The sequence below is a fragment of the Aspergillus welwitschiae genome (assembly GCF_003344945.1).
Source record: "Aspergillus welwitschiae strain CBS 139.54b unplaced genomic scaffold BDQ94scaffold_5, whole genome shotgun sequence".
Classification (NCBI taxonomy): Eukaryota; Fungi; Ascomycota; class Eurotiomycetes; order Eurotiales; family Aspergillaceae; genus Aspergillus; species Aspergillus welwitschiae.
In genome coordinates this window covers 708,946-735,315 of record NW_020798699.1, presented here as the reverse complement: position 1 = coordinate 735,315, position 26,370 = coordinate 708,946, and the positions used below count along the sequence as shown (strand labels likewise).

General features: G+C 51.5%; 13 protein-coding genes across 13 annotated transcripts; 7 read left to right on the top strand and 6 right to left on the bottom strand.

Annotated features, from left to right (window-relative positions):
- Positions 1 to 12: 12 nt before the first annotated feature.
- On the bottom strand, positions 13 to 3,155 carry BDQ94DRAFT_137469 (peptide alpha-N-acetyltransferase complex A subunit NAT1). The gene is made up of 3 exons (XM_026765060.1): positions 2,982 to 3,155; positions 946 to 2,901; positions 13 to 895 (listed from the first exon to the last, which is right to left on the bottom strand). The coding sequence occupies exons 1-3, from the start codon at positions 3,061 to 3,063 to the stop codon at positions 432 to 434; spliced, it is 2,502 nt and encodes an 833-aa protein (XP_026630113.1). The 5' UTR covers positions 3,064 to 3,155; the 3' UTR covers positions 13 to 431.
- A 122-nt stretch (positions 3,156 to 3,277) lies between these two features.
- On the bottom strand, positions 3,278 to 4,688 carry BDQ94DRAFT_137468 (MIX23 family protein). Its single transcript, XM_026765059.1, has 2 exons — positions 4,376 to 4,688; positions 3,278 to 4,293 (listed from the first exon to the last, which is right to left on the bottom strand). Exons 1-2 carry the CDS (start codon positions 4,446 to 4,448, stop codon positions 3,758 to 3,760), a joined length of 609 nt encoding a protein of 202 aa, XP_026630112.1. The 5' UTR covers positions 4,449 to 4,688; the 3' UTR covers positions 3,278 to 3,757.
- Positions 4,689 to 4,844: 156 nt separating this feature from the next.
- On the top strand, positions 4,845 to 6,216 carry BDQ94DRAFT_105470 (putative formamidopyrimidine-DNA glycosylase). The gene is made up of 2 exons (XM_026763446.1): positions 4,845 to 5,564; positions 5,621 to 6,216. The coding sequence occupies exons 1-2, from the start codon at positions 4,972 to 4,974 to the stop codon at positions 6,153 to 6,155; spliced, it is 1,128 nt and encodes a 375-aa protein (XP_026630111.1). The 5' UTR covers positions 4,845 to 4,971; the 3' UTR covers positions 6,156 to 6,216.
- On the bottom strand, positions 6,216 to 7,231 carry BDQ94DRAFT_105467 (uncharacterized protein). Its single transcript, XM_026763445.1, has one exon. The coding sequence runs from the start codon at positions 7,183 to 7,185 to the stop codon at positions 6,277 to 6,279; it is 909 nt and encodes a 302-aa protein (XP_026630110.1). The 5' UTR covers positions 7,186 to 7,231; the 3' UTR covers positions 6,216 to 6,276.
- Positions 7,232 to 7,546: 315 nt separating this feature from the next.
- Positions 7,547 to 9,848, top strand: nar1 (iron-sulfur cluster assembly protein NAR1). The gene is made up of 2 exons (XM_026763444.1): positions 7,547 to 7,823; positions 7,897 to 9,848. Exons 1-2 carry the CDS (start codon positions 7,716 to 7,718, stop codon positions 9,580 to 9,582), a joined length of 1,794 nt encoding a protein of 597 aa, XP_026630109.1. The 5' UTR covers positions 7,547 to 7,715; the 3' UTR covers positions 9,583 to 9,848.
- A 341-nt stretch (positions 9,849 to 10,189) lies between these two features.
- BDQ94DRAFT_167159 (Rpo12/RPC10 RNA polymerase subunit family protein) lies at positions 10,190 to 10,542 on the top strand (the record flags this gene model as incomplete). The annotated part of the gene is made up of 2 exons (XM_026770739.1): positions 10,190 to 10,389; positions 10,518 to 10,542. 2 exons carry the CDS (start codon positions 10,190 to 10,192, stop codon positions 10,540 to 10,542), a joined length of 225 nt encoding a protein of 74 aa, XP_026630108.1.
- Positions 10,543 to 11,007: 465 nt separating this feature from the next.
- On the bottom strand, positions 11,008 to 12,362 carry BDQ94DRAFT_167158 (anthranilate phosphoribosyltransferase; the record flags this gene model as incomplete). The annotated part of the gene is made up of 2 exons (XM_026770738.1): positions 11,008 to 11,967; positions 12,036 to 12,362. The coding sequence occupies 2 exons, from the start codon at positions 12,360 to 12,362 to the stop codon at positions 11,008 to 11,010; spliced, it is 1,287 nt and encodes a 428-aa protein (XP_026630107.1).
- A 259-nt stretch (positions 12,363 to 12,621) lies between these two features.
- BDQ94DRAFT_137462 (mitochondrial 54S ribosomal protein uL10m) lies at positions 12,622 to 13,990 on the top strand. The gene has a single exon (XM_026765058.1). It carries the CDS (start codon positions 12,759 to 12,761, stop codon positions 13,812 to 13,814), a length of 1,056 nt encoding a protein of 351 aa, XP_026630106.1. The 5' UTR covers positions 12,622 to 12,758; the 3' UTR covers positions 13,815 to 13,990.
- On the bottom strand, positions 13,991 to 15,739 carry BDQ94DRAFT_137461 (phosphatidylinositol-specific phospholipase C). The gene has a single exon (XM_026765057.1). The coding sequence runs from the start codon at positions 15,733 to 15,735 to the stop codon at positions 14,206 to 14,208; it is 1,530 nt and encodes a 509-aa protein (XP_026630105.1). The 5' UTR covers positions 15,736 to 15,739; the 3' UTR covers positions 13,991 to 14,205.
- A 1,672-nt stretch (positions 15,740 to 17,411) lies between these two features.
- On the top strand, positions 17,412 to 20,376 carry BDQ94DRAFT_157320 (uncharacterized protein; the record flags this gene model as incomplete). Its single annotated transcript, XM_026768724.1, has 3 exons — positions 17,412 to 17,547; positions 17,605 to 19,594; positions 19,644 to 20,376. The coding sequence occupies 3 exons, from the start codon at positions 17,412 to 17,414 to the stop codon at positions 20,374 to 20,376; spliced, it is 2,859 nt and encodes a 952-aa protein (XP_026630104.1).
- An 851-nt stretch (positions 20,377 to 21,227) lies between these two features.
- BDQ94DRAFT_105386 (gluconokinase) lies at positions 21,228 to 22,554 on the bottom strand. The gene is made up of 2 exons (XM_026763443.1): positions 21,943 to 22,554; positions 21,228 to 21,843 (listed from the first exon to the last, which is right to left on the bottom strand). The coding sequence occupies exons 1-2, from the start codon at positions 22,225 to 22,227 to the stop codon at positions 21,391 to 21,393; spliced, it is 738 nt and encodes a 245-aa protein (XP_026630103.1). The 5' UTR covers positions 22,228 to 22,554; the 3' UTR covers positions 21,228 to 21,390.
- Positions 22,555 to 23,537: 983 nt separating this feature from the next.
- Positions 23,538 to 24,465, top strand: BDQ94DRAFT_137457 (uncharacterized protein). Its single transcript, XM_026765056.1, has one exon. The coding sequence runs from the start codon at positions 23,976 to 23,978 to the stop codon at positions 24,441 to 24,443; it is 468 nt and encodes a 155-aa protein (XP_026630102.1). The 5' UTR covers positions 23,538 to 23,975; the 3' UTR covers positions 24,444 to 24,465.
- BDQ94DRAFT_137455 (vacuolar protein sorting-associated protein 26) lies at positions 24,466 to 26,273 on the top strand. Its single transcript, XM_026765055.1, has 3 exons — positions 24,466 to 25,173; positions 25,285 to 25,757; positions 25,820 to 26,273. Exons 1-3 carry the CDS (start codon positions 24,954 to 24,956, stop codon positions 25,940 to 25,942), a joined length of 816 nt encoding a protein of 271 aa, XP_026630101.1. The 5' UTR covers positions 24,466 to 24,953; the 3' UTR covers positions 25,943 to 26,273.
- The last annotated feature ends 97 nt before the right edge of the window (positions 26,274 to 26,370 follow it).

Here is a 26,370-nt window from a genome sequence, read left to right as displayed (position 1 = left end):
AGAGACTCATCAGGCATTGAAGGAGCACACTAATCGAGTATCATCTCTCACGTGGAAGGCTTCCCAACTAAGCTAGCCCCAGACATACCGTTTCGACTGGGCTATTCTCTATTTCAAGAGTCTAATACAATACGCCTCGATGCATCTCGAAAAGCATTTTGCTGTATAGTTTTCGTCTCACACCACATGATACCCGGGCCTTTTAAGTACAGGTGAATATGTACACCCAGGTAAAAACCAGCTACAGCTACAGATTCGTAGCTGATCAATTCTAAGGATAGAAGAATGGGTAAGGATAAGGAGAAGGAGAAGGAGAAGAGGAAGAAGCTAATGAGACAAGGAGAAAGTCCTTTCCGCCAATCATGTTACAGTGGTTCAAAGTATAAGGCAAGTTTGAATATGAGTAGTCCAAGAAAAGCTGTCCTATCACTTTAGTCGAGGCGGAACACCGTCGCCTCAGGCCACTTGCTGCTTGCCTTCTCGACATAAGCAGACTTTGCGGCTTGGTTGCTTCCCCACTCACCCAGGAGCTCTAGGCCTGCCAGGGCAGTGTCGATGGTAATGTCCTTGGAGTCGAGGGTGGCGATGAGGTCCTGTTCGCATTGAGGCCTGGAGTCGGGCTTCAGAAGCTGGCGGCTAGTAAGACCGGCTTGTTGGTGGGAGACGCTCTCTTTGTGGGTCGAGAGGAAGGTGTTGTTATATTCCTCGAGGTTCTGGCCCTTGGGGAGCAAGGCCTCGAACTCGGTGTTGACGACCTCAGCTACTTGGGGCGCAAGTGGCTCAGAAAGGCTATCCAGGGCCTTGCGGAATCGGAGGATCTGGACGTGAAGGGCGGGGTTGGATGCGTCGATGGCATGGGCCGCGGTGAGGCACTTGAGAGCAAGTGCGTGCTTGCCTGGGGTTGCGGTTAGTATATGTCAATGACTTATAAGAGGGCGAACATACCTCTCCTGAGGTAAACCTCGAATCCGAGACACTGGGCCTCAATGTTCTTGGGACTAAGCTCCAGCAAGTGTGTCAGGAACTTAGTCGCCTCCTTGAGCGGATCTTGCGTCTGGGCAAGCTGGTTGCCTAGTGGGTCAGAGTCTTCCTTCTTCACTTCTCCGTCAATGTTCTTCGTGCTTGCGGCCTTTCTGGCCTCACGCTTCTCGGCTTCAAGCTTCTCCAGGCGCTGCTGCTCCTTCTTGGCCTTCTTGACCGCCTTCTTACGTTCCTCGTCGTTGTCAGCAGCGGCGCTGGGCAGGGGTCCGTGAGCCAGGTCGGGCTGGTCGTGAAGGAGGAGGTAAGACTTGATGGCAGAGGTGGCCATCCGGGTGTAGAACGGGTGCTCGCGCAAGCGGTCCTCCCAGCGAACCATGTCCACATACGCACGGATCATACCCTTGCGAAGGGAGAAGCTGTGGAAATCGAATTGATCTTCTTGCCAGGTGTCGAAGATGTTGTAGACAGCATGGAATCGCTTCAGCGCGAGACCGAGCTTCTTCTGGCGCAGGTAGGCCTCGCCATCCTCGGTCAGGTACCAGACACATTGCATCTCATGTAGATCACCCAATGCTCCACCAACGGTTTCGTTACGAGTGAACTTGCTCATATTGTCAAGAGCCTTGTCGTTCTCGTTGTTGCGGAGTTGATATTTGGCAGCCTTGGAGTTGATGTGACGGTCCTTTTCATCCAACAGCCTGGCCTTCTCCATCTCTTCAGCCGCCTTCTCGAGGTTTCCGTAATGCTTATATATCCGGGCCTTGGTCAATTGGTACTCCACAGCCTTGGGCGATAGCTCAAGGGCCTTGTCGACATTCTCCATGGCCTTGGACAAGTCGCGGCTGAGGTGGTAGTTGTAGTGCTGAGCGAGGAAGTAGTAGGAGGAAGAAAGGAACTCAGTGTTGTCGGCGCCGGACTGACCTTCCGCGGAGCCATTCGACCGGGGCGTCGTCGCGACGTAGCCTTCAACCAGTTCTTGCACTGTGTCACGCTTGACGGGGCTGCTGTACAGTGACTTGATGTTGGCAAACAGAGAGGGAACACCCTTCTTAAGCATGCGCTGCAAGTAGGCGTCGGCGGCCTGCTTGAAGTCATCGCCCTCCAAGAAGTCCAAGGGGATTCTGCGAGCCGCATCACCACGGGGGAACTTCTCAACCCAGGAGTCATATACGGCTTTCTTGGCCTTGTGGTCATCACTAGGGATGTCCTTCGCCCGGACCAAGGCATCGTAGTAGAGCGAGTTCTCCGGGTTCCGGTCCAGAAGCGCAATGTACGCTGCCTCCGCTTCGGCCTTTCTGTCCAGTCGCAGAAGGTAGTCCGCCTTCATCTCCATCACAGCAAGCACATCCGAAATTCTGTGTCCCACCTTCTCCAGATGTTCCAGTGCCTGTTCCACCTTGCCGGCCTCAGCCATGATCACGTTCTTGTACAGAACGGCCTCGGAATGCTCCATATCCGAAGTTGGCGGGGGGATCTTTAGCGTCTCCTCGTAAGTCGTCAAAACCTTTTCGGCCTCTTCCAGATCCCCGGAAAGGTGGTGTGCGATCGCGAGAGCAGTCCAGTTCTGGCGGAATCCCGGGCGAGCCTGCAGCATGGCTTTCCTGCTCTGAATGTAGCCTTGGTAATCGCGCATCTGCATTTGCAGCAGCGCAAGATCCCGCTGAATGGGCTGTGAGTCCGGCTCAATCCTCAATGCAAACCGGTATGCCTTGATTGCCTCTTCGTAGTTCTTGTCCGCCCGATACAGCAATCCGTACACATGCCAGCAGATGTGCGACTTCATGTCGTTCTTCAGGGCTTCCTTGGCCAGCACAAAAGCCTCCTCCTGCTGGCCCATGTTGCTCATAATAAGAGCCTTCATCGCCAAGGTATCACCATGGTTGGGGTTCTTCTTCAAGATCTGTTCGGCGGTCTTGATACCTGTTCGGAACATAGCACAGTCAGCTTTCCTGCCCACTTGCGGAGACCTCCAGCGTGTCCAATCGAGATCGCAAACGCACCCTTCTTGTGTTGCTTGTTCTCATAATGACGAACCACTTGGCGGAACAAGGACGCATCCTTGGAGTTCAATGGTTGCGGCATGGTGAGTGTGGTTGGCCGGTGGTGGTCAGTGAAGGACTTGCCAAGTGACTGTGCGAAGACGGAAGCTCGAAGTGCGCGGGGGAGGAATGACGATGGACGACGATTAGTCGATCAGGCAGCGATAAGCTATGACCAACACTCCGACAGTATGCACGTCCTAGGGGATGTTAGAATTAACCTTGGCCCCTATCCAATCCTCTGGTTCACCCGTTCGAGCGGCTTAAATTGTATGATCAAACGATCGCTTTTACTCGAAGGTTCTTGCCGACCGCCGTCCTCGAGGGCTGCCCGGCACCAGACGAAATTATTATCCGAAGCGGCCTGCAGATGCAACCTGGCAGCCCTGATACTTACCCTCCATATCACCCAATTGTCGGCAAGTTACATTGCTAATGGGTATTCACAGCATACGGTCTGGTCTGCTCTGGTCTGTTATGTTAATTGTAACAAACGGTAGAGTACGCGATTCAAGCCAAGTTCATGTTTTGATTTACACATCCGGCCTGGGCTCCCAGGTCCAACCAAGAAACGCCTGTTATATGCAGCTATCTTACAACATCATATACATAGCATGTCCAGTCTCATCAAATCAGATCAGTAACCAGACAATATGCAGCTGGAAACGATACCTCCAAGGAGTAGAGGCCTTCAACCATAACCGATGCGGTGACTACTACTCGACCCAGAGATCAAATCACTCTGTCGACGGTGGCGCCTGCTCTCGTTGTTTATTCTCACGCCATTTGTTAAGTGCCTCTTCCCAGCCCTCGGACGGGCCACCACACCTTTCCGTTACCAGACCCCATGTGCGCGCGCGTATAATCTCTTCGACCCCCCGTTGAGTACGGACAAGGTTGGCCAACGACTCAGTCCGTGCCTCTCGAGGCAAAAACCGGGCCGCATATGGGTCTAAACGATCATCGACAATATGCTCGCGATCCTCCGCAGATTCGGTCTGTTGCAGAATGAGATCCGGGTCTTCCGGGTCGGGACTTGTGGCCACCCCGGCGCAATAGTTGAGCACATCCGAACGGACTTGCCATGATGGAAACAAAACCTTATCCTTAAAGCTCTGGCAGGCAGCTGGTTCGATTTGCTTTCCTTCACTGGCGTCTATTTGTCGGATAGCTGTGGAAGAGGGATCGAATCCTTGTCGAGCTGGGGTGAACAAGGCATTGAGGTTTTGCGTGATGGAATCATCAATGGTCGATCTAGAAATTCGTAGAAAATCTGTACCGCAGCCAGGATACCCCGGGTCAGTCCCCGCGCAGTTACTCTCCATGGACTTGACGGTGGTCGTAGCTGAGCATACCTCTAAGCAACCTCTCGTTGAAACAAAATTGGGGAGTCAGCTGAGGAGCTGACGTTGACGATGCTCGAGACATTTTCCTGTCCTCCACCTTTCCAGAGTCACTCTCTGACCTGGAAGTATTCGTCCAGAACCACTCCACTTTGGCAGCTGTACAATATGGAACCGCGGCCAGCGGATCGTGACTGCAGAGATGAAGTCCTAATAACAACTATTCTGCTCCGGTAAAGGAGGAACAAGGCGACTATTCTAGGGCTATAGTGACGTCCAAAAGTGCCAGGGGGCTAGCAGAGAAGTAATGCAATGACTTCAACAAGCCAATGTTGAAGTTCCCACGAGGTTCGGCTGGCATGCCGTATTTCGCTCTTGGAATCCTAGTATATTACCAGAATAGGTTAGCATTCTGAAATCACGGGACTACGTGATGGTCGACGCGCGCCACGACTTTCTGATTCAGCCTCTGCTTGAGCCGCGTTATTTCATTGAATTGACTCTATACACTTTCTTGAGGCTATTCTGGAGCGAGTATTGATTTGAAGGGGTAAGAATCCACGCCATCCTATTCCATTTTGCGACAGAAACTGTCAACATCGAACACCATGCCTGAGCTAGCGGAAGTCTCGCGTATAGTCCATTTCCTTCGTCAACATCTTGTCGGCAAAACGCTTTCCAAGGTGTCAGTGCAAAACGATGACATTATCTACGGCAAAGCCGGCACTACTGCTGCCGAGTTTCAGAAGGCAATGGAAGGGAAGAAAGTTACTGGTGCCGGACAGCAGGGCAAGTACTTCTGGATTGCTATGTCATCACCACCCCATGCGGTTATGCATTTCGGTATGGCGGGCTGGCTGAAAATCCGGGATGCCGACACCTATTACTACCGGACAGACAAACCTGGAGATAAGGAGTGGCCGCCAAAATACTGGAAATTCTTGCTCGAAACCGAGGGAGATCCAAAGACAGAAGCTGCTTTTGTTGACTTTCGCCGACTGGGCAGAATACGCCTGGTAGACTGTCCCGCGGAGGAAATCCGTAACTACAGCCCTCTGAAAGAGAATGGCCCAGATCCTGTCGCCGATAAAGACATTGTGTCGGAGGAGTGGCTAGCAAAGAAGCTCCGAAGCAAGAAGGTACCTGTGAAGGCGCTGCTCCTTGATCAGGCGAATATCAGCGGAATAGGCAACTGGATGGGGTATGTTCCTTAAGTCTCCCACCATGACTAATTATATCTAGCTGACTGCTTTCTAGCGATGAGATCCTCTACCATGCTAAAATACACCCTGAGCAATACAGCAACACCTTGAATGACGACCAGATTAGAGAGCTGCACTCAGCGATACATTATATCTGTTCCACCTCCGTAGAGCTTCTAGCAGATTCGGAGAAATTTCCAGCTGACTGGCTGTTCAAACATCGGTGGAGTAAAGGCAAGAAGAACACGCCATCTGTGCTGCCAAACGGAGAAAAGATTACCTTTCTCACGGTAGGGGGCAGAACCAGCGCAGTGGTTCCAAGTGTGCAGAAAAAGACTGGGCCAGTAGCCAAGGACGTCAGCAGTGAAGACGCCAGCAATGCGCCGGCAAACTCGAAGCGAAAGCGGGCTTCAGTGAAAAAGGAGGAGAGCGAGCCGGAAGCTAGCGAAGAGGATACGAAGCCCAAGAAGACCGGGCCCAAAAGGCAAAGCAGAACTTCTGTCAAGAAGGAAGACATCGATGAGACGGAGACTAAGCCGGTAGAAGAACAGCAAACTACCAGGAGACGCTCGGGCCGACTTCGAAAGTAGGGGAATCCGACTGTTGTATTATTGTGGCCATCTTAGCGACGTATTACAAGATGCGACCTTCCGCTCATTATTATACCGATTTTTATCTAATATTATATACCACTGTTCCTGGTTTACCTGTTCATACCTTCAGTCCGTGCAGCCTTTCCCGGAAGACATCAAAATTGCTGTCACCCTGGGCAACTTTGGACATGTCATCTAAAACCGCAAATACAATCTTCTCCCACCATCCCTGAAATTCAGTTTCCCGCAGGACCTCGAACCAACATTGCGCAACCTCAGCATTTGGATTCGCAAATGCGCCACAACCTAGAGCTCCTAAAATAATTCTCCGATGCTTCTTATACCCTGCAATGCGGAGGATAGATCGCATCTTGTCTTTGGTCAGTTCTCGATCAGAACGAAACTTAAAAGTCGGTGGAGTCGCCGTATAGTCCACCTCTGGTCCTTCCAGGGCAGCAACGCTGATAACGCTCACAATAGGGAGATGCTCAGGCTTCTGCAGGTCCATCAGCCCATGACCTCGTGTGAAACTTTCACGGAAGATAACGACGGATGGGGAATAGATGGCATCTCGTTCTCCTATCGGATAGTATCGGTGTTTAAGGGTGGAGCTGAGGCTGCTTCGATAACAAAGAGCCTCCTCCTGAGCCATAGCTCCATTACGCCAACCGCCGCCTGGATTCCTTTCGTTGGCCATATTCAGGATGCACACGTTCCGCGTGTCAGTCTGCCGGAATTGCCTGGATGGGCTGTTAACCCTAATGGCGATGTCGAGCGTATCTCCAAATATGACTTCGACATGGGTTGATAGCTTTGGGCTGAACCTTGGGTTCAAAGTAGCATATCTGATGCGTGGACAGTACTGTGCTGTTGGAGGTGCCCGAGGCACCGTACTTAAAATGCCAGGGAGAAGGGCTTGAGTCTCTTCCGCGGTTGCTCTCAGTATTGCTCTCCTATCGGCTCCGGAAATAGGCCGTGGTCGCACATTGACCGGGCGAAAGTAGTCCGATAATGTCTTTTGGCTCATCTTCAGAGATGTCGCCTGCTGTAAACCAATGTAAGTTCAATGTGAGATTGATCTGGCTATACGTTTGTTAATGTAGCGCGTCGCATGACTTGACAGTAAGAGCGGACTTAGGCAGCAAGGCTGAAAGTAAGTACCAGGGTGCCTAGTGAGCGGCCAGGCAAATGGAAATCCGAGGGGCAACACGAATGAGCGGCAGAACACGAGTACCTGGCGGGCGGTGCCAAAAGGCGGTCAGCTTATCATCGCCGATCGCGGGGCTGCCGATAAGCATCCAGTAACATCAGAGTTCGACGCCACTGCAGATGACAAAGCATTTGTCTTTCTTTCGATCAGTGTCACTGTCGCATTTCTTCTACCTACTCTATTATTCCATGCACACAGAAGTCTTGCACATTGCTTTGAACTTGACATCGAAGCCTTCACATTGCTAAATCACCACGGTCCGAGTTGCAGCGCAGACTTCTGAGCCCGCTGCGGAGTGGCGCTGCTATACCTGCTCACCTACCTAGGAGTCTTCAGCTGCCGCCACAATGAGTGCAATTCTATCTGCAGACGACTTGAACGACTTCATCTCACCCGGAGTTGCGTGTATCAAGCCTGTGGAAACTCTCCCTGCGAAAGATCCCTCGAAAACAGACGTATGTGCTCGACCTCTACTCTGCTTGTACCCCACTTCATCCAATGAATGAGCGCTGATTTATAATCTATCAGAATCCCTATGAGGTGACCACAGAAGACAAAGTGCAGCCAGAAAATCTTCCACCGGCTCAAATCTCGCTGACTGACTGCCTCGCATGCTCTGGATGTGTCACTTCGGCCGAGGCCGTGCTCATCTCGTTGCAATCGCATGCAGAAGTCCTCAATACTTTGGACGCGCATCCCGAGTTGCCACTGAACCGTGAAGATGGGACAATTACACAGGAGCTGGGCACGGCGAGTGACGAAGGCCGAGTGTTCGTCGCAAGTGTCAGCCCTCAAGTGAGGGCAAGTCTAGCAGCAACCTATGGGATCACGGAGAAGGAAGCAACATACATGATCCACCAGTTTCTCAGCGGTCCTCACGGTTTAAGAGCTGGAGGCAAGAATGGCAGCGGCTTCACATGGGTAGCTGACACCAATGTCCTGCGTGAAGCTGTGTTGGTCCTTACAGCGGACGAAGTTGGCGAGACATTGACGACCAGTCCAGATTCTCCTAGTACTAACGGCGCAACCAATACTCTCCCCAAGCGACCGATCCTCTCGTCCGCATGCCCGGGTTGGATATGTTATGCTGAGAAGACACATCCATTTGTTCTGCCACATCTGTCCCGCCTCAAGTCACCGCAAGCTCTGGCTGGCACGTTCTTCAAGACTGTCCTCAGCAAATCACTTGGAATACCGGCCTCTCGCATTTGGCATTTAGCCGTCATGCCTTGCTTCGACAAAAAGCTTGAAGCCAGTCGCGAGGAGCTCACTGATGCTTCGTGGCTGTCTGTGAAGGACGAAGACCATACAGCTGTCCGTGACGTGGATTGCGTGATCACTACGCGCGAAATGCTTAGTCTGGCTTCTTCCAGAGGCATCTCTCTTCCTAACCTACCATTGAATTCACTTCCTCAGTCTTATATCCCGCCATTTCCCGATATGACTCTAAACGACTTCCTATTTTCGAAGTCTTCCCCGGGACAATCAGCTGCCGCAGGTACATCCGGAGGCTACCTTCACCACGTGCTTCAGACTTTTCAAGCGCGTAATCCAGGCAGTGAGATCGTGACTCAGCGTGGAAGAAATGCGGATGTAGTCGAGTACACCCTCATGTCGTCTGAGCACACGCCTATCCTGAAAGCCGCTCGCTATTACGGTTTCCGCAATATTCAGAATCTCGTCCGTAAGCTGAAACCACCACGGGCTTCTCGTCTTCCAGGCGGTAATCGACGATTGCCAGTCGGACGGGGCGCCGCGTCCGGTAGCTCTGGCACAGACTACGCTTATGTAGAAGTCATGGCATGCCCTGGAGGCTGTACTAATGGAGGAGGCCAGATACGCATCGAAGATGCTCGCGAAGCCAGCTCGAGCGTGCAGTCCTCAACGTCGGGTGAAGTGCCCGACTCATCGTCAAAGCCGACACCACATGAGCAACGCGCTTGGCTTGCCCGTGTAGACGAGGCATATTATTCTGCGGAGTCGGACACCGAGTCAGAAGCCGGAAGCCAGTCGCAGCCGCTATCCATTCTTGACAAAGAAAACAAAATCCATAATGCCATGCGTTATTGGTCTGACTCCATGGGCATCCCGCTCTCGAAGCTTGCCTATACCACATATCGCGAGGTTGAGAGTGATGTTGGCAAGTCCCAGCCTGCTGCGACCGATACTACTCGCGTTGCTGAGCTTGCTGGGAAGATTGGTGGCGGTTGGTAGATTCGTTTGTTTTCTTTCATTATTCTTATGACATATACCCTGTGATGTTTGGATGACATGAGCCGTGCGTGCATTTTCTTCATCGGGACAACAGTCTTTGCATTTGGACTGCACATTATATAGAGAGATACCATGTTGAATCTTGGTGGCAATACAATAAGTCGTGGGAGATGTACGTTCTGTCTTATAAATAGATGACTGCGTCCTAATCACTGAGCAATCGGTCGTACCCCATGCCAATGACAAATGCACTGTATATAAACTCCATCCTGATAATAATCGACTGAATTCTCAAAAATAGCTATGGTCCCGCGAATACCATAAAATGCATAAACCCCTGCACAACTCAGCCCGCTTACTAACCCCCCACCAAACCCAACTTATCCACAAACATAACTCCTACCACAGCCAACCACCCAGCCTAACCCAATCAAGCAACGAACCTCCAACGCAAAAAAGTTCCAGAACAAACCAAACCACCCAAACCTTCCATCATCATCTATCCCACGCCCACTCTACCTCCCAACCGCACCGACCAAATCCTCTCTACACACCACCTTGCAGAACTCGGCCACCCGATAAACCACTTACTACACTACAATCCACCATGTCCCGCGAACAATACCAAGTCCCCAACCTGGGCGGCGGCGCCCAGAACGCCTTCGGTGATGCCGGTGGCCCCATGGACGGCCCTGTCGTCGCGTACCTGTGCGGCGAGTGCAACTCTCGTGTTTCTTTGAAGAGGGGAGATCAGATTCGCTGCAAGGAGTGCGGTCATCGCGTTTTGTATAAGGAGCGGACGAAGAGGTTAGTCTTTTCTTCTCTTTTTTTCCCCTGGGGTGTATGTTACGGAGAGAAGGAAGGGAATTTGGAAGGAGAGATGTGAGGATGAGTGTGAAGAATGCATGCTAACTGGTTTACTTTGCGATGTGCAGAATGGTTCAGTTCGAGGCTCGGTGATCGAATAGAAAATGTGATTTGGGTTGCGCTGGGCTTGCGGGCCTAGTTTGCTTGTTTGACTCATTTATGATGGGGTGGGTGCATTTGGTGGCGCTTGGAGTTTGCTTTTGTCGTCATATATTATTTGTGAAAATTATTGTCTTGATGGGGGTGGGAGGTATGAGTGGAGAGTTGGGAGCAGATGGGCGAGTGGGTTATTGTCAAGTGATGTAAGGAAATACCTCTCCTTCCTTGGTCCGGACAATTATTTCAGCTATGTTCATGGATTCATTACTCGAACTTCAATTGTCGTAAACAGTACTCGTCTCGACGGTCACGGTATCATAAATTATTCACTACTACCCAGAAAAAATTATAGCCATACTGTTGTTCTTTCAACAAGTTGGCCTATACTTTTAACCATAGGAAAACCCGAGAATCAAGAAAGGAATGAGTGGTTAGTGAAATGACCAGCTTTGTGATAAACTAAAGCCGGTTCGTGACTTCAATGAAATGCTCAAAGGACTTGAGAGCAGCGCCGCTCTCAATGGCCCAGCGAGCTCGCCGGACACCTTCCTTCCAGCGCCCGCCACCAGGGCCGCGCTCGGTGATGACCTGACCGTCGTCGCCAGGTCCCATGTTGCTAGTGTCCGCCTCACAGATACCCGACACCGTCAGAAGGGCAGCCACATTCAAGAGGACGAAGCTCAGGATGGGATCATCCCGAGGCAACTCATTCCGCAGAATGCTCATCAGCGTGGCTGCGTTGTCCTTGGGCATCTTTTTGCCGCCAACGTCGGACAGCGGGTGAGTCGGCAGGCCAAAATCAGACGGGTGCAATTGGAACATTTCCATCTTGACCAAGGTGCGGGGATGTTCCTCCTCATCGCACGAACAATCATCCTCCTGGGACCCTTGGTACGCGGGGTTAGGATATTCCGATAGTCGCCAGCAGTTTGTCTTCCCTGCGCAGCTGATCTCGTCCAAGTCTTCTTCACCGCAAACAACAAGCGCCTTCTTGCATCCGTTCTGTCGCAATGCCTCCACAAACACCGGACCCAAGCTCTGGTAGGCCACACCAACAACACGCGCCTCGATAGCCCAGTCGACTGGGTTGGCAAGGGGTCCCATCAAGTTGAAAATTGTCCGAAGTCCAAGTCCACGTCGAACAGGGTCGGCGTACATCATGCCGAAGTGGAAGTTGGGAGCAAACAGGAAGGAGTAGTTGGTCTCTGCATAGACCTGGGGGAGGTTATCAGCGTTAATTGCGCCGATCTTCGGGGGCACAGGAGTAATGGCGTTCAGGACGTCGGCGGATCCGGAGAAAGAGGTCTGTGCCCGGTTGCCATGTTTGGCGGTCATGAGGAGAGGGGAGGCAATGATCGAAGAGGTTGTGGAAATGTTGAAGGTAGAATGCATGTCTCCACCGGTACCAACGATATCGCACTAGGGCAGCATTGCAGACGTCAGCTGTATGATCCAATTGAGCTACAGGTGAACCAAAAAGCACTCACCAGACCACCCCTGTAGGTTCCCTCTTGCTTTACCCGCGATTTGATAGCAGCCTTCAGCGTAGGCCGGTCGACCTGGCGAGCGGCCTCACGCATGCGGTGCGAGCACTTGGCAATGACTTCAGCATCGCGGTCCAATCCCGTAGAATGCAGAAGCGTGAGTAACGCTGCTGTCTGAATATGCGAAATTCCGTCTTCAAAGATCAGCGCGAATGCTGAGGCAATCTCCGAAGCTTCGACCCGGCGTTCCGTAGCGGGGTAGGCGAGTCTCTTGAGGAGGGGTGAAATGGAGACATGTTGCGGTTTCTGGTCGTGAGTTGAGGCGGACATTTTTGCCTTTGGTTTGAATGTTAGCCCCAGGAATGGAATCGCGCACGCTCCTATATAAGCAATGAGTCACAACTCACTCACCGAACTACCACGCTTAGCTGCATGAAACAGAGGGAAGATTCGGACTTCGGTCGGATGCCCGCTGACCGCAGAACACAGAGTCATCTTTGCTCCCGGCAGAATTCCCACCGCCTGCCAGCCCGGCTAATCTGTTTTGGGAAGTCAAGATTTCGTGCCATATTTTCGTCCAGCCGGACATCCTCCAGCACGCTGCTCTTGTCGCCGGCATCGCCAAATTCACGGTCTTGGAGGTATTCGCCCGGTCCCCAATTCCTCGAGGTACTGCTTCACGTCCAATTGGCCTTTATCCCCGAAACTCCTCTTCCAACCTCCACAATGCCGCCTCGCGTCCGCATCTCCAGCGGCCGCATCACTCAGTCGGTCCGCCGACAAAGGGTCGTTTACCAGCATGAACTCCCAATTGCTGCCAGATATGCCAGCACCGCGGCCACCGCGACGACCCCGGCCGCATCAATCGAGCAGATGACACACTCCCCCGCCCCCATCGCCCACTACCCTCCCACGCAGCCTCCCTCGCACCGCAACCCCGAATACCGCCGGTCCCAGCTCCTCCGGCAATACACTTCCATCATCCGCACCACACCTCTCATGGTCTTCCTGCAGCACGACAACCTCCAATCAGTCGAGTGGGCCGCTATCCGCCGAGAGCTGAGCGCAGCCATGCAGAAGGTGGATGAGAAGATTGCCTCGGAGGGCCGGAAGGCCCCAGCACTGGCTCCGCACATCAAGGTCCAGATTGTCCAGACGCGCATTTTCGAAGTCGCCCTTCGGATCGTGGAATACTTCCGTCCCAAGCAGACCACCCCGGTCCCCAGAGCCGTTGACCCTGCCACGCAAACATCGGCCGAAATCCCTCTTGCCGCTTCCCGGGATGACCCTACCCTCTCCCATGATCTCTCCCGCGCCGCTCATGATGCCGTCCTGTCCATGAAGGGCAAACACGAGCTTTCGGAGCTTCTGGTTGGACCTGTGGCCGTCCTAACCATCCCCCACGTCTCCCCCGAACACCTGAAGGCCGCCCTGCAGGTCCTGGCTCCCAAGTCGATCGGTCTTCCTTTGCCTACGCGGAAGGCTAACCCGGGCTGGCATGAGTTCCCTGTTCAGAACGGTCTGAACAAGTTGTCTTTGATTGCTGCTCGTATGGACGGACAGGTCTTCGATGTTGACCAGTCCAAGTGGGTCACTAGCATTGAGGGTGGTATGGATGGCTTGCGCTCACAGCTCGTTATGGCTCTGCAGAGCATGGGATCCAGCATTACGAATGCTTTGGAGGGTGCTGGAAAGAGCCTTTACTTTACGCTTGAGAGCAGAAAGCAGGATATGGAGCCGAAGAAGGAATCCGAGGATGAGAACAAGGGTGACTCTGCTTGAACTGCCTAAGGCTGTTGAACTCGCCTGGCTTGCCATGTATAATAAAATGTCGCGTGTATTTTCTTTCCCCCCCCTTTTCCTTTTTGTTTCATTTTACCCTTCAAGACCATGATTGTTTTAGCACATGAAGTTTCATTAGAACCGGAGTCATAGTTCTAGGTTACAAATACATACATACTCCCTTTGGCTGTATTGTCCGCTTATAAACCTGGTATCGTGGCCTACGTTGAGTATACAGCTATTAAATTATCGATACCTAGCCCATGTATCCCTTTTGTTGAGTCAGTCACCGACTCACAGGTGCGGTTCTATGAACAATTTTATGGAAGAGACTCGAAGCGGATTGAAGCGCAACCGGACAGTCCTCCCTTTCATTCCCAGCCAGCCCTCCCTATTGGTTGCCATTGCTTTCCTCTGCATGCATTAACTGTCTGTGCAGCAGCCGAGAATTCATACCCACAATGCATCGTACAAGATCCCAGTCACCATCCAAGCCTACCCAGTCTGTAACAAGGACACCAGTGGACCAATCACCATCACCCTCTCCATGCTTCCTACACAGATACTCAACAGTCGCAGGGTTCAGCTTGGCGGCAATCTTCTCAGGCCAAGTTCCGACCTTCCAGAAATTGCTGGCGCTCAGGAAGTTGATGTAGAACGGATGGGCTCGCGTGGCCAAGGGTCCTGGGAGTACCCCAAATGGGTACCGAGTCTTGCATGCGCGCCCACACTGCTCGGTCACATATTCGATCTTCTTGTCGATGTTCGTGGTCTCCATGACCTCGTAGAAATCTTGGATGCAAAGCTGCCCACTGGGGCAGGTAGCACTGGCGCAATTATCGGCCCAGCCACTGGCGTTAATACCCCATCCTTTGCCGTCATGGATGTCTTTCAGGTGTTCAAGGATTTCGAACCGACGGACAAGGACAACCTTTCCACGTACTTCGCCTAGGGTGGGAATCTTTGGTTCCGTGTACCATCTGCTCCCGGGACGGGCATAGTGGTCGTTGACGATTCTACTCAGCTGTTCGTCGGTGTGATTTCCGGGACCTTCACGTTTGAGAGAGATGATGAGCGTTTCGGAGGGGTTTTGCTCAAGGAAATCGTTCACTTCGTGCATCAAATCCCGGAAGTACTTGTTGCCGGTTAGTGAAATGGGGAAGACGCTGTGTACGAGGATAAGCTCCTCTTTCGACGTATCTTCCGGATATTGAGGCTGCACACGAATATCAAAGAATCGAACCCCGTTCCTGAGCTGTTCCCTGGGACTGACGGCTTGGCAGCGAACTGAGGGTGCCGCAACATGGCAGGTTGGGGAGTTGTGCGTGCCTGGAATTGAAAGAGAGGAGAGCAAGGTGTCGTCCTTCAGCTCGCCCATCCAGGCATTCAAATTTGCCGAGGAAAAGATCGTGAGATGAGAAGCAGCTGTGATGTAGATACCCGTGAGCTTGAATTTGGGGTTATCACACAGCGCCTTCATGGTAGCAGTCTCGGTGGTGGGCACTGGGGTCTGGATTTGATGCCTTTCTCCTTCCACCTCAAAGAACCAGCGCAATCGTTCCTTTTCAGACTCGATGAACGAGCGAAGCTCTGTCTGGACCGACTCGAAGGGCGCGACATGAATGTCAACGTCTTTCTCGGCAAAAGGCTTCGTATCATCATTCACTGCAGCAACTGGAGTGTTCGCACGGGTCGTATTGGTCAAGACCCGTGTGAAATTCTTCGCAAAAGTTTGAACGCCAAGCGATCTATCGGGGGCACGGAAGCGCTCAATGCGCTTCAGTGTGATAGGTGTAGATGTGAGATTGCGAATGGTAAGATGTTCGGCCACCATCTTCTTCGATCTTTTATGGTGCACGCGCTCAGATGTTGAGTTGTTATGCGGGTCTTGTCTCGGTGGACGGCGTCGTGAACACGGCATTTAGGACAGATCTCCGACGGACGGGACCGACAATCTAGACTTTATATTTAGCAGGCTGGCAAAGGGGAGCTGATCCCAAGGAAAAAGGCTGAAGTATCAGCCCGTCAGGGTTAAATTCTGGCCCGTAATTGGTCTGTTTGGATTGGGGGTGCCTGGTTGCAATGGAGATACTTTGGAACACTAAGAAGCCCCCCGATAGGGATTGCGCCAATGAAGGCCGGCACCCACTGCCCATACTGCCCCAGGATCACCTGCCGAGGCGGAACACCGGGGCCCTGCAAAGTTTCCTACGCAAGCGCGAACCAGCTCAAGGGTCTGCAAAAGCAAGCGCATGGAATGGCTTGGAGTTGGCAAGTCAGCCCGTAAGGCCTAATGTTTGCTATTTTGGGGCCCCGCCGTCGCTGAGGGCGTGCTCGAAGTGGTTAATAATGATCAGCCCTGCGTCGTAAGGCTCTCCGTAATCCAGATCCACCATCCGCAAACACACCCCGCGGCTGACGATCGAGAAAAACAACATGAACCGGCAGTAAGTTTCACCCAGAGCAGTCATTTATACATCTTAGACGTATCCATTGGCCTGTATAGTTAGTGATTGTCTGCTAGGCATCGAAGATCTCTGAAGCCTGGCCTAGATCTGACTGTATGCTGTAGTAGAGCAGCAATAAGTATATCCTATGAGTGGGATCCCGCGCAGGCGAAGACGTTCTCTTGTAGCAGCCATCCGGTTGCTTAATTTTCACGTCCACTGTTCCAACCTGAAGTTCACTTGGAGGACACGGACACGGGTTGAATGGAAGAGAATCTGGAGCCGCTACCCCTCTGTGGACTGGTATAGATCGGCCCGCACGTGCCATGTTTGATCGCGGAACAACTGCCAGTTCGAAATGCGGGCGGAAGTGGGAATGTGGAGTAATTTCACACAATAACATAAGCTATTATTTATCTTTAAGATCATATCCTAGTATCTTAGTGGGTTCCTCTACAGATCTACGACATATTTGAACTGATATGCTTTCCCCGGATTCATGTAGTCCTCTTTGACCTTGAGCTGGTAACCCGGATGGCCATAGATATCCGGCACTTATAAAGAAGCTTGTTCCGGTGTTCTAGTTGTATTATAAACTGGATGTCGTACTGCTATTGTTTTCGTTTCACAGGGGGAAAGTTAGAGAAATGATTGAACTCAGTGATGATGCTAAATCGAAGCCTCCTCGGTTGGTGGACGAGTACCTGGTTACTGGATGTCTCCGTTTGCTAAGTAGGTAAGCTCCGCGGCGTCTCCGAGGCATCGGATGCTTCCACGGTAAATGCCTATCTCATTGTTGTTGTTATTGCTGCACCCTCCCTTCAATGAGTAGTCGCAGCCTGTTTCTTCGCAAAGATGCCAGAATCAACATCAGCCAAACACCACCATAAATTACCGTAAATCTGCGTTTTTGCAGTGTCTCATCTACGCGCGCGCGTATCGAGTGAATAGATTAGGGTGGCTTCCAAAACGGGCTGCCATCCGCATGTACTTAAAGTACTTAGTTGGCTTCCCACCTCTCACCCCACCTGTTCCCCTTAATACCTCCCAGCCTTCTGACCTCTCAATCTACACTTTCTTTCACTCGTGTTTTCTCCAGCCTTCAACTAAGATTCCCTCTTTTCATCTCCTGGTCGTTCAAGCAACCACCATGGGAACCCGGGGCCTCGTTTATATCCGCTGCCGTGGAAGATACTTCGTCTATTACAACCAATTTGACAGCTACCCTGAGGGATTGGGCGACGCCATCGTGAATGAGATACCTGAAGATCCTGAAAAATATCAAGGCAAGTCAATCACTCTGTCTACATATCTGCACACGGCTTTCGCTAACAACTATTTAGAATGGCTCCGATTCATGCGAACAGCCTATGCTCGACTTGTTGAGCAGTTCGAGACACAAGTTCTCCCAGTTAAGGTTCAAAGCACCCGAGAGGAATACTCGAGCGTGGCTCTGAAAGAGCGGTACGAACACAGCTTCTGGGCCGTCGATGACCGACTAGAACTGCCCCCGCTACAGACAGTGGTCCCGGAGCTGATGAATGCGTGGAATATCGAATGGGCCTACACCCTCGATCTAGACCGGGAGGTATTGTCGGTTGACAACTCTCTTCATCTATACCTAGCCAGACTTCCCCATTCAGGGGACTGGATCAGGTATCTTGGAGTAGATAGCCGACGCCGTCGGGCAGCTGGTCGGTGCACCCCCGAAGGGGTAGTCGCCAATATTTGCTGGAAGCCGGAGGTGAACAATGCCTCCAGAGATAGGTATGGCCACTTGGACATCCAGGTCGCTCCGCTGGGAACATTCTACGACCAGGAAGACATCACGGATGCACGCGAGTCATTACTGGCTGCCACTTTCACGCGCATGCACAATAGGTATCGACCTGTCCTGGATGCCTATCTTCCGGAGTGGGATCCCAGTTGTTTTTCATTCAGAGAGATAGCTTTTGCCATACTGTCCATCGCTGCTGGTGAAATGACTCTCGAGTGCGCTCAGAGCTTGGACCAGAACCGTAAGGCAGAAGGCTATTACCTGGCTCGGCACGATGTCTCCCCTGAATTGACTGCGCCCTGTTATCTGCCGACTGTTCTTCCACAGTTCCTGCACGAGTGTCACCTCCCGGGCGTTCAGTCTGGCTCAGCACCCGGAGGCAAGTTATACTGGCTCAGAAATGTCCTTGTATACTTGGCTACTAGACTGGATATGGTCGAGGTCGAAGAGGCCTCCATTACCGAAGTTGTGGAAGCTGGTCTCAAGCAGGGACTAAAGAACTTCCATGCCATGGTATTCTCAATCCTAGACGTGGTGCTGCTTCGTGTTCACGTGGGCCCAGATGGAACCGCACATATTAGCAGGTCTCCTCTTACGACGCTTATATATTTTGATGATCATAACTCAAAGTTTGCAAATGGTCCTCGGACAAGGGTGTCGCCTCACAGTCCTGAACAGGGAGATACGCGCGCATCGGAGGAGCCTTCGAATGGTTCCAGGGATGTGGAAGTTGCCAGCCCATGCTATTCAGAAAACCCTACGCGAGAATACATTGCTAGCCCTACCCACGGAGATGTCCCTGGTACAGAGGATGTGGCCGCCTCTCTTTGGGAATCCCGATCTTCGAGTTCTGATCATATGGAGCCACTTCTGCCTGTTCATGAAGCCCCTAGTACTGAGGATGGCCATGGCTTCAGCCCTGCCCATTCGCCGGTCGCCACTGACGGGATCGAAGCTGCTGCTAGTTCTGAGCTACAAGAGGGGTCTCAGCTTGAATACCCAGCCAGCGGCTCAGAATATTCGAAAAACATAGTATACGAAGCCGAATACGAGGAGTCTGTTGATGATGGTTCACGGCAGAAGATGCGAGCGGATGCTTTTCTGGCAGTTTTACGTTTCTTTGATTCAGCTACCTATCAATATCTGAAGTATGCAAATTCGCGCGTGTTCCCCAACGAGATACTTGGAGCCATTATGAAGTTCTCCGATACACAGACCTGTCGCGCGCTTGGCGAAGTGTCATCTTACTGCCGAAGACTCGGCAACCGTGAGTTTCGCTTGAACGATGACTATGCTGTTGTGGGTTTCGACATTGCCGAAAACAGCTTTATCTTGGAAGACCTGCACTCAGGAAAGAAGAGCAATTCTCAGATGAGGCAATTCAATGAAGAGTCGTGGTTTCCTATCACCCTCAAAGATGATGAGGTAAAGTTGAATCCTGTGATCGGAGTTGCAGATGCCGCTAGACAAAGCATACTGGATTCTGTGTGCCTTGTATTCTCGGAGGTAGTTCAGAGGCGTCCTCCTTATGAAAAGCAGATAGACATGCCTGAACAGTAAGTTTCGATGGCCCGCTGGGTCATGCGTATCTAACGTCTTCCGCAGAATGTATTACGATTATTTCGGCGGCAGTCGAGTCCAAAAGCCCGAGTTTCTATTTGACCTGGAAGAATACATGTATGTCGGGTCAGTCGAAGATGGCTGGGGCAGGTATATCGCGAGAAGGTACCAGCTCAGCAGTGGGTTGGATCATCCGGACCATTTGATCGTTCATATTCGCGGCCCGACATTTCGTTGTCTTCTACCCCCTAGGTGCCGTGAGCTTATCGTGGACTTCACTTATTGCAATGGGTTGTATTGCTTTTTGCGCCATGTGCGTGACGAAAGTCCCGAGGAATGGGACCTGACAGAGAAACATGCTCTGCGCCAGCTTCAACAACGAGAGAACTCGGAGAATTTGACTTTTACTGTCAGTGCCAGAGGACGACCTGTTGTTGTGGCCTTCTCTACGAGGACCAGGCTATTTTATTATGTCTACCGACATGAAGAAGCCCCAGCCCTTGGAGCCGATGCTAGTTCGTTTTCTCATGATATCGCTGCACGATGCACGGATCCAGATCCCCGTCGACGTCTTGTTCCACTTCTTCCCGGAGGCAAAACCATCGACCTAAAGAATAAAGATGATAGAGACGAGTTCGAGAGCTGGATCACGATCTTCTGCGGTAATACAGGCAAGTCGACTGAGTGGGATCCTTTCACAGAACAGCAAGGACCGCTTATTCCCAACAAAAACGTGCCCAGAAGTCCTGTACATGACACTGACGAGCCGTTCCTGTAACGCGGGACTAGAGGCACGGGCCAGTTATGGGGGCATATCACTTCAATGATATACCAGCCAGCAATGACGGTATGATCTGGCATGAAAGTGGCATGGGGTCTTCCTGGTGATTCCGATGTTGTCTATCTTGTATTCTTCTACCATCTTTGTACACTTTTCTAGCCCAGAATGCTCAACTAGGAAGAAGAGAGATGTCATAGAGAGGGTGCTAGGGAGCTATTTCATTTGCTACCCGCCTAGTTCGTGAGGGTTTATGCACTGTTGTATTTGCCGAGACTCGTCTACAATACCGATTGCCCGCTTGCTTTCTTGTTTCTACATTGATTTGTACTGGCGAGAAACATAGCAAAGTGACACAGATTTCACTAAGGGCAAACAAGTCAAATCCATGCTCTTAGAATGAACTGGTATGTATTCTATACTATCTAACAACCAGTATCCGCGCCGATGACATCTCAAAAGCACTCACCAGCTACCGCCCCAGGCAGCTATCCTGTAAGAATCCAGTAGTAGACCAAGCCACCAAGCGGAACCTACATAGCGTAGCCAATGGAGTCCTTCCTCCAAACTTAGTCCCATACAAAGTGAATCCATTGCTGCCTACAATCCCATCCCACATCACACGTAGACTAGCGAACGATGCCACCCAGTCCGAATCCGGCTCAATGTAGCTGTTAGGAATTCCCATCAAGTACTATATCCAGTACAGGAGTCATACTGAGGTAAATAGCAATTGTAAATGTTTGTGACATTTCAAGCAAAGTCGTGTATAGATCAGACATAGGTAGGTAGGTATCAATCAATAACACCGAACAAAAAAAGGAATATGCAAGCAATCCATAGTAAACTCCCACATCAATAATCAGATCAAAGACAGAAAGATCAGGCCCAAAATGCATATGAGAAGTACCCAACTCCATACAAACCCCATGAAGTAAATTCATCATGCAGATACACACACACACCTATTCCCAAACAAGCCAACCCAGTACACTGGATCTAGCCCCCGTCTGATCAGCGATACCTCGCCAATGTATCCCTCACCAACTCCAACACCTCAGTCTGCACTTCCGCCTGCGAAGCACGCACATCCACTGTGAGGGCATCCCACTCGCCCTTGGGCTCCTCCAGATCCTGCAACTGCGACTGCACCATACTACTCTTCATATAATGCGCCTGTCGATTCATGACTCTCTGCAGCAGCATGGTCTCGTCCAACTTGAGATAGATGAAATGGATCTGGACCGAGGGGGATCCGTACGCCGCGACGCGCATCACGTCCCGGTATTTCTGCTTCAGGGCTGAACAAGCAACCACTACGCCGGAGGGCGGGTGGAAGTTGTTGGTTTCGGAGGGGGAGAGCGCCTCGATGGCGGCTTGGCGGAGAGAGATGAGCCAGTCCCATCTGTCGGCGTCGGTGAGGGGGATGCCGTTGGACATTTTTTCTTTGTTGTTGATGGTGTGGAACTGTTGGTGGGTTGTTTGTTAGTTGGGTGTGTTTGTGTTTGCTGGGTGATTATGGTTATGGTATGTATGTAGGTAGGGTTGTATAGAGTATGGACGTACATCATCACCCTCTAAGAAAGGAATGTTAAGCGCTTGTTGAATCGCCTTGCCTACTGTGCTCTTCCCGCATCCCGCTGGCCCCGTCACTACCCAGATGTGTTGGATTTGCTCTGCCTGCGGTGCTGTAGGTGTACTTCTTGTGGTGTTGTTGCTGGTGCTTCCCCACATGGAGTTGGCCACGGAGTTGGTCAATGGGCTTTTGCTGACGGGACCGCGTGTGGAATCTACTACTGCGGCTGCGTTGGTCATGGCGGGTTGTTGGGGCCGTTCGCCGGCGGAGAGCATGGTGATGGTGGTGGTGGTGATGTTGTTGGTGGAGCAAGTAGAAAGCTTGTGAACGGTAAGGGAGTGAGAGTGGTGAACCCAGAACTTATGTATGACGTCCTTGCGAACCGTGGGATAAATAGGGTTGAATTTCTGTGCAGTTTATCCACCCGGGGGGAATAAGAAGTATGAATGGTTGTGAATAGCCTATAGCGCGCAAGTGGTCACCCGACGAGGAATGAGGAGAAGCTTGCGGTAGTTGAATATAGTGGTAGTAGTAGTAGGTGAGGTGAATGGTATGAATAGTATGGGGTAACGGATCTTCGGCAGTGACTTGGGTATATAAGTAGTATAAAGTAAGGGAGGGAGAGAGAGAGAGAGAGAGAGGAAGGGAGAAAGGAACCAACAAGAGGAAGGGGAATTAGATCATAAAAAATGATAGATAGATTTCAGGGCAGTTTATAACAAATCAATAAATCAATAAATCTCCTTCAAGTATGAAATGCAAGTGGGTCAGTTGTTGGGCACAGGTAATCTCATTGGGACTGCCAATTTCTCATAAATTCCTTCTCTTGATTTTCTTTGATTTTTCTAACTCAAAGATGAGACCCGGCTTTGAGTAATGGTTTAACAGGTTGGGGCCGGAAATTGCCAGAGCTGTTTCCACCGCATCGTCATGGGCTTGCGTGAATGGGACCGATTCAACCAGATCCGCCATCGAATCACAAAGCAGCTGCAGCCATTTGCAAGACGCAAAATAGTAGGGCATTCCGAGTGGGGGGATATTGAGCAGCGAAACGGGCGAGTGGGGGAGACTCACTCCAAGTCAACTTTCAGGAGTCCGGCGGTCTGGTCATTAGCGGGAGATCCGATCGGTAGCAGAACAACTCCTCGTATTGTCGCATACACACCTCCATACAGCCAGAGAAGAAAAAAGTACGCGCGCATTCCCTCTCCCCCTTATTCCCTCATTCTCTCTTCAGCAGCAGGAACAAAGGAATTTTGACCGGTAGGGATCATTCAGCTCAGCGAGGCCATCACATCCTGTGTCACCACCCCCGACACCCTTCAATTCCCCGTGTCGCACCAATGAATGTTGCTGGCTGGCTTGTCCGGCCCATCCGCCATGATGTCACTGGGTCTGCTGCAACCGGGGATTCGGAACCGTAATTTGGTACGTCTGTTTCTGGTCTCTGACGGTACCGGGACGGGTAATGGCTCGAACCCCCACGCTATTCCCAACCTGGTATTGGGTCACCGTCCCCAAAAGGGTCATTTTCCACGGTGCGACTTTCCAGGCATACTATTGCTATTTGCTAAATGGCAATCCAGAGTGGTCCCGAGTACAATAACAGGGACTTCAAATGTCTACCCCAGTCGTTGCAGATAAGATAAAACAACGGATAAACCTCGAAGTTACTTAGTTTACAGGATCGTCTCCCGCGCCAAGCTCAAGTCATCGTCCTCCCTCATCCGACTGGCGAACAGAGAACCTTCAACCTGCCGATGTTTGTTCCCGTGGCCTCCACGGCAATCCAGCCTGCCTAGTCGGGCCCAACCTGGCCGGACGACAGGTCAAATCGAGGTCTTCACCTCACGGGTGTTACTTTCACTGGAACTTGTCTGCCTCTCTTGTGTTACCCTGCTAGCCATGGACTCCAGAAAACCTAAAATAAGCTGCAAAAGACCGCTATTCCTCCCAGGAACCAGTTAGAACCCATGCGGACATATCTGGCACCCGCTGATTGATCCTGCATACTCACCGCTTGATGAGTGGCGTGCAGATGGATGGCCGCGGCTCAGTCTGGGGTAACTTTGATTGCTGGCATGCGAGTCAAATAATGCAGGTTCAAATTCCCCGACGAACTTCCTTCCTCAGGAGGAGTCAGGCAGTCTTGCTGCCAGCACGACATGCAGTCCTACCTGGATACTCTACTCTGTACATGCAACAGCACGGAAACATGTTTCCAGCAGTGCCAATTAAAGTTACGGGTCCGCGGCTCTCTGCATATTTCTACCAATTGACAAGTGTTTCGGTTCACTGTGTGCCCGATGACTGCCTGGCTCAGACTGTGATCAAGCATAAAAAGCAGTCTGCATGCGCACAGAGGTGTAACAATACTGGACAGATGATGCGGCTACCCCTCCTGACCGACAGGAGTCGGTTGAACGTTCAATCAAAGCCCGTGGGTTTAGCATGCGCTGTCGTCCGGCTTATTCTCGTAGTGTTGTCGTAGGATCGGTCATATGCTGTACAACCCCTTGATGACGGACAAATTTGCCTCAATCATAAATGGTAAATTTCTCCGTCAGTGCCATGTTGATTGAGTCATTTTATGGATGTGCATAGTTCTGCTACACTGTAATTCGACAGGTTCGGCACTCCCTTACCTACCGGGTATGGCAATTCTGTCACCATCAGACATATTATTAAGAAACCTTCAGCCTTTGTACTTATGCAAGGCCTCTAGCAACAGAGTTTTCCCTTCTGATGAGTGTCTACTATGAATTTTATGTAGTGGTGATAAAGGTATAGTTGCGGATGACATAGTACCGCTTACCTAAGCAGTGATATGCCAGGTCGCCCACCGCCAGGCAGTCGGGATGCCGCCTAACCAGATGAAGCTGAGTGCGACATGGCCATTGTGTGATATCGCATTCCATAGGCCGATTCACCAAGTGCACTACGCTCTTTCCAGCTGATCGAACTTAATATTTATCTCTATTTCTCGAACGCCTCGCCTACGATGACCTCCCTCTTCTTCTCCACGCCCGTCGACATCGATGTGGTCCTCGAAGACAGCGATGAGCGTCAGACGGTTGATGTCAAGCTCGACAAGGGCCGTCGCGAGAGGGTCCCCCTCTACATGGACGGAGAGTCTGTCAAGGGTGCTGTGACGGTCAGACCTAAGGATGGAAAGCGTTTGGAACACACGGGCATCAAAGTGCAATTCATTGGCACGATCGGTATGGAACAATGGCTCTCATGAGGGGGCGGGCACGCCTCATCACCATCCCCACCGCACAGTTGCTCGAAGACTTCAAGTCTCGATGCTGACACACAATTGTTACGATTAGAAATGTTCTATGACCGCGGTAACCACTACGAATTCCTGTCGCTGGTACAGGAGCTCGCAGCTCCCGGAGAACTGCAGCACCCCCAGACCTTCCCGTTCAACTTCAAGAATATCGAGAAGCAATACGAATCATACAACGGTATCAATGTTAAGCTACGATACTTTGTCCGCGTGACAGTGTCCAGGCGCATGGCGGACGTGATTCGGGAAAAGGACCTCTGGGTCTACTCCTACCGCATGCCCCCGGAGACCAACAGCCCCATCAAGATGGACGTTGGTATCGAAGATTGCCTGCACATTGAGTTCGAATACTCCAAATCCAAGTACCACCTCAAGGATGTCATCGTGGGACGCATCTACTTCCTCCTCGTGCGCTTGAAGATCAAACACATGGAGCTATCCATCATCCGTCGTGAGACGACTGGATCTCCGCCAAACCAGTACAACGAAAGTGAGACGCTCGTGCGCTTCGAGGTAAGACTGAATCCAACTTGAATCGCTGTATGACGTCCGAAGCACTAACATGCTGCGCGCAGATCATGGATGGATCACCTTCCCGAGGTAAGTCGATGGCTCGGACTCACCTGGCTCTCAGACACCGCAACACGTCACATCTGCGGCATTGTCACAGCCGAACATCTCTTCTGACCTATTTCTAGGTGAAACCATCCCCATCCGTCTGTTCCTGGGGGGATTTGACCTTACCCCGACATTCCGCGACGTGAACAAGAAGTATTCGACACGCTACTACCTCAGCCTGGTGCTTATCGACGAAGGTACGTGATGCTACATCCATTTGCGTTTCATCTGCGTTTTAGCCTTGTTTTGCGACTGCCGTTCATGAATCCCGTCTGGCGTGGGAGCACCACATCGGCCATCCCACGCATGTGAGACCAGGCCTTGGGTTGCAAAGGCGTGGTGGCTAGCTAGCCGGCCCACTTCCTCCATACCATCATCCCACGGCATCCCACCACCCAGGTCAATAGCCGGTCGGCTATTGAAACCCTTAATCGGGCCGAAAACCTGCAATCTGGCCAGTGGCCACAGTTGGGGTGTTTCCCCCCGTGACTAACCCCCACGCTAAACC

What these genes read in the sequence shown, in the direction of transcription:
- BDQ94DRAFT_137468 (XM_026765059.1), bottom strand. Translation starts at nt 4,448, where the DNA reads ATGTCTCGAGCATCGTCAACGTCAGCTCCTCAGCTGACTCCCCAATTT. An exon ending in CAACGAGAGGTTGCTTAGAG is followed by an intron (nt 4,294 to 4,375) that starts GTATGCTCAGCT and finishes GCTGCGGTACAG; the next exon opens with ATTTTCTACGAATTTCTAGA.
- nar1 (XM_026763444.1), top strand. Translation starts at nt 7,716, where the DNA reads ATGAGTGCAATTCTATCTGCAGACGACTTGAACGACTTCATCTCACCC. An exon ending in AAGATCCCTCGAAAACAGAC is followed by an intron (nt 7,824 to 7,896) that starts GTATGTGCTCGA and finishes ATAATCTATCAG; the next exon opens with AATCCCTATGAGGTGACCAC.
- BDQ94DRAFT_137455 (XM_026765055.1), top strand. Translation starts at nt 24,954, where the DNA reads ATGACCTCCCTCTTCTTCTCCACGCCCGTCGACATCGATGTGGTCCTC. An exon ending in GCAATTCATTGGCACGATCG is followed by an intron (nt 25,174 to 25,284) that starts GTATGGAACAAT and finishes TGTTACGATTAG; the next exon opens with AAATGTTCTATGACCGCGGT. An exon ending in AGACGCTCGTGCGCTTCGAG is followed by an intron (nt 25,758 to 25,819) that starts GTAAGACTGAAT and finishes TGCTGCGCGCAG; the next exon opens with ATCATGGATGGATCACCTTC.
- BDQ94DRAFT_105467 (XM_026763445.1), bottom strand. Translation starts at nt 7,185, where the DNA reads ATGAGCCAAAAGACATTATCGGACTACTTTCGCCCGGTCAATGTGCGA.
- BDQ94DRAFT_137469 (XM_026765060.1), bottom strand. Translation starts at nt 3,063, where the DNA reads ATGCCGCAACCATTGAACTCCAAGGATGCGTCCTTGTTCCGCCAAGTG. An exon ending in GAACAAGCAACACAAGAAGG is followed by an intron (nt 2,902 to 2,981) that starts GTGCGTTTGCGA and finishes TGTTCCGAACAG; the next exon opens with GTATCAAGACCGCCGAACAG. An exon ending in CGAGGTTTACCTCAGGAGAG is followed by an intron (nt 896 to 945) that starts GTATGTTCGCCC and finishes CCGCAACCCCAG; the next exon opens with GCAAGCACGCACTTGCTCTC.
- BDQ94DRAFT_105386 (XM_026763443.1), bottom strand. Translation starts at nt 22,227, where the DNA reads ATGCTCTCCGCCGGCGAACGGCCCCAACAACCCGCCATGACCAACGCA. An exon ending in CTTTCTTAGAGGGTGATGAT is followed by an intron (nt 21,844 to 21,942) that starts GTACGTCCATAC and finishes ACCCACCAACAG; the next exon opens with TTCCACACCATCAACAACAA.
- BDQ94DRAFT_105470 (XM_026763446.1), top strand. Translation starts at nt 4,972, where the DNA reads ATGCCTGAGCTAGCGGAAGTCTCGCGTATAGTCCATTTCCTTCGTCAA. An exon ending in GGAATAGGCAACTGGATGGG is followed by an intron (nt 5,565 to 5,620) that starts GTATGTTCCTTA and finishes ACTGCTTTCTAG; the next exon opens with CGATGAGATCCTCTACCATG.
- BDQ94DRAFT_137462 (XM_026765058.1), top strand. Translation starts at nt 12,759, where the DNA reads ATGCCGCCTCGCGTCCGCATCTCCAGCGGCCGCATCACTCAGTCGGTC.
- BDQ94DRAFT_137461 (XM_026765057.1), bottom strand. Translation starts at nt 15,735, where the DNA reads ATGCCGTGTTCACGACGCCGTCCACCGAGACAAGACCCGCATAACAAC.
- BDQ94DRAFT_137457 (XM_026765056.1), top strand. Translation starts at nt 23,976, where the DNA reads ATGAGTGGCGTGCAGATGGATGGCCGCGGCTCAGTCTGGGGTAACTTT.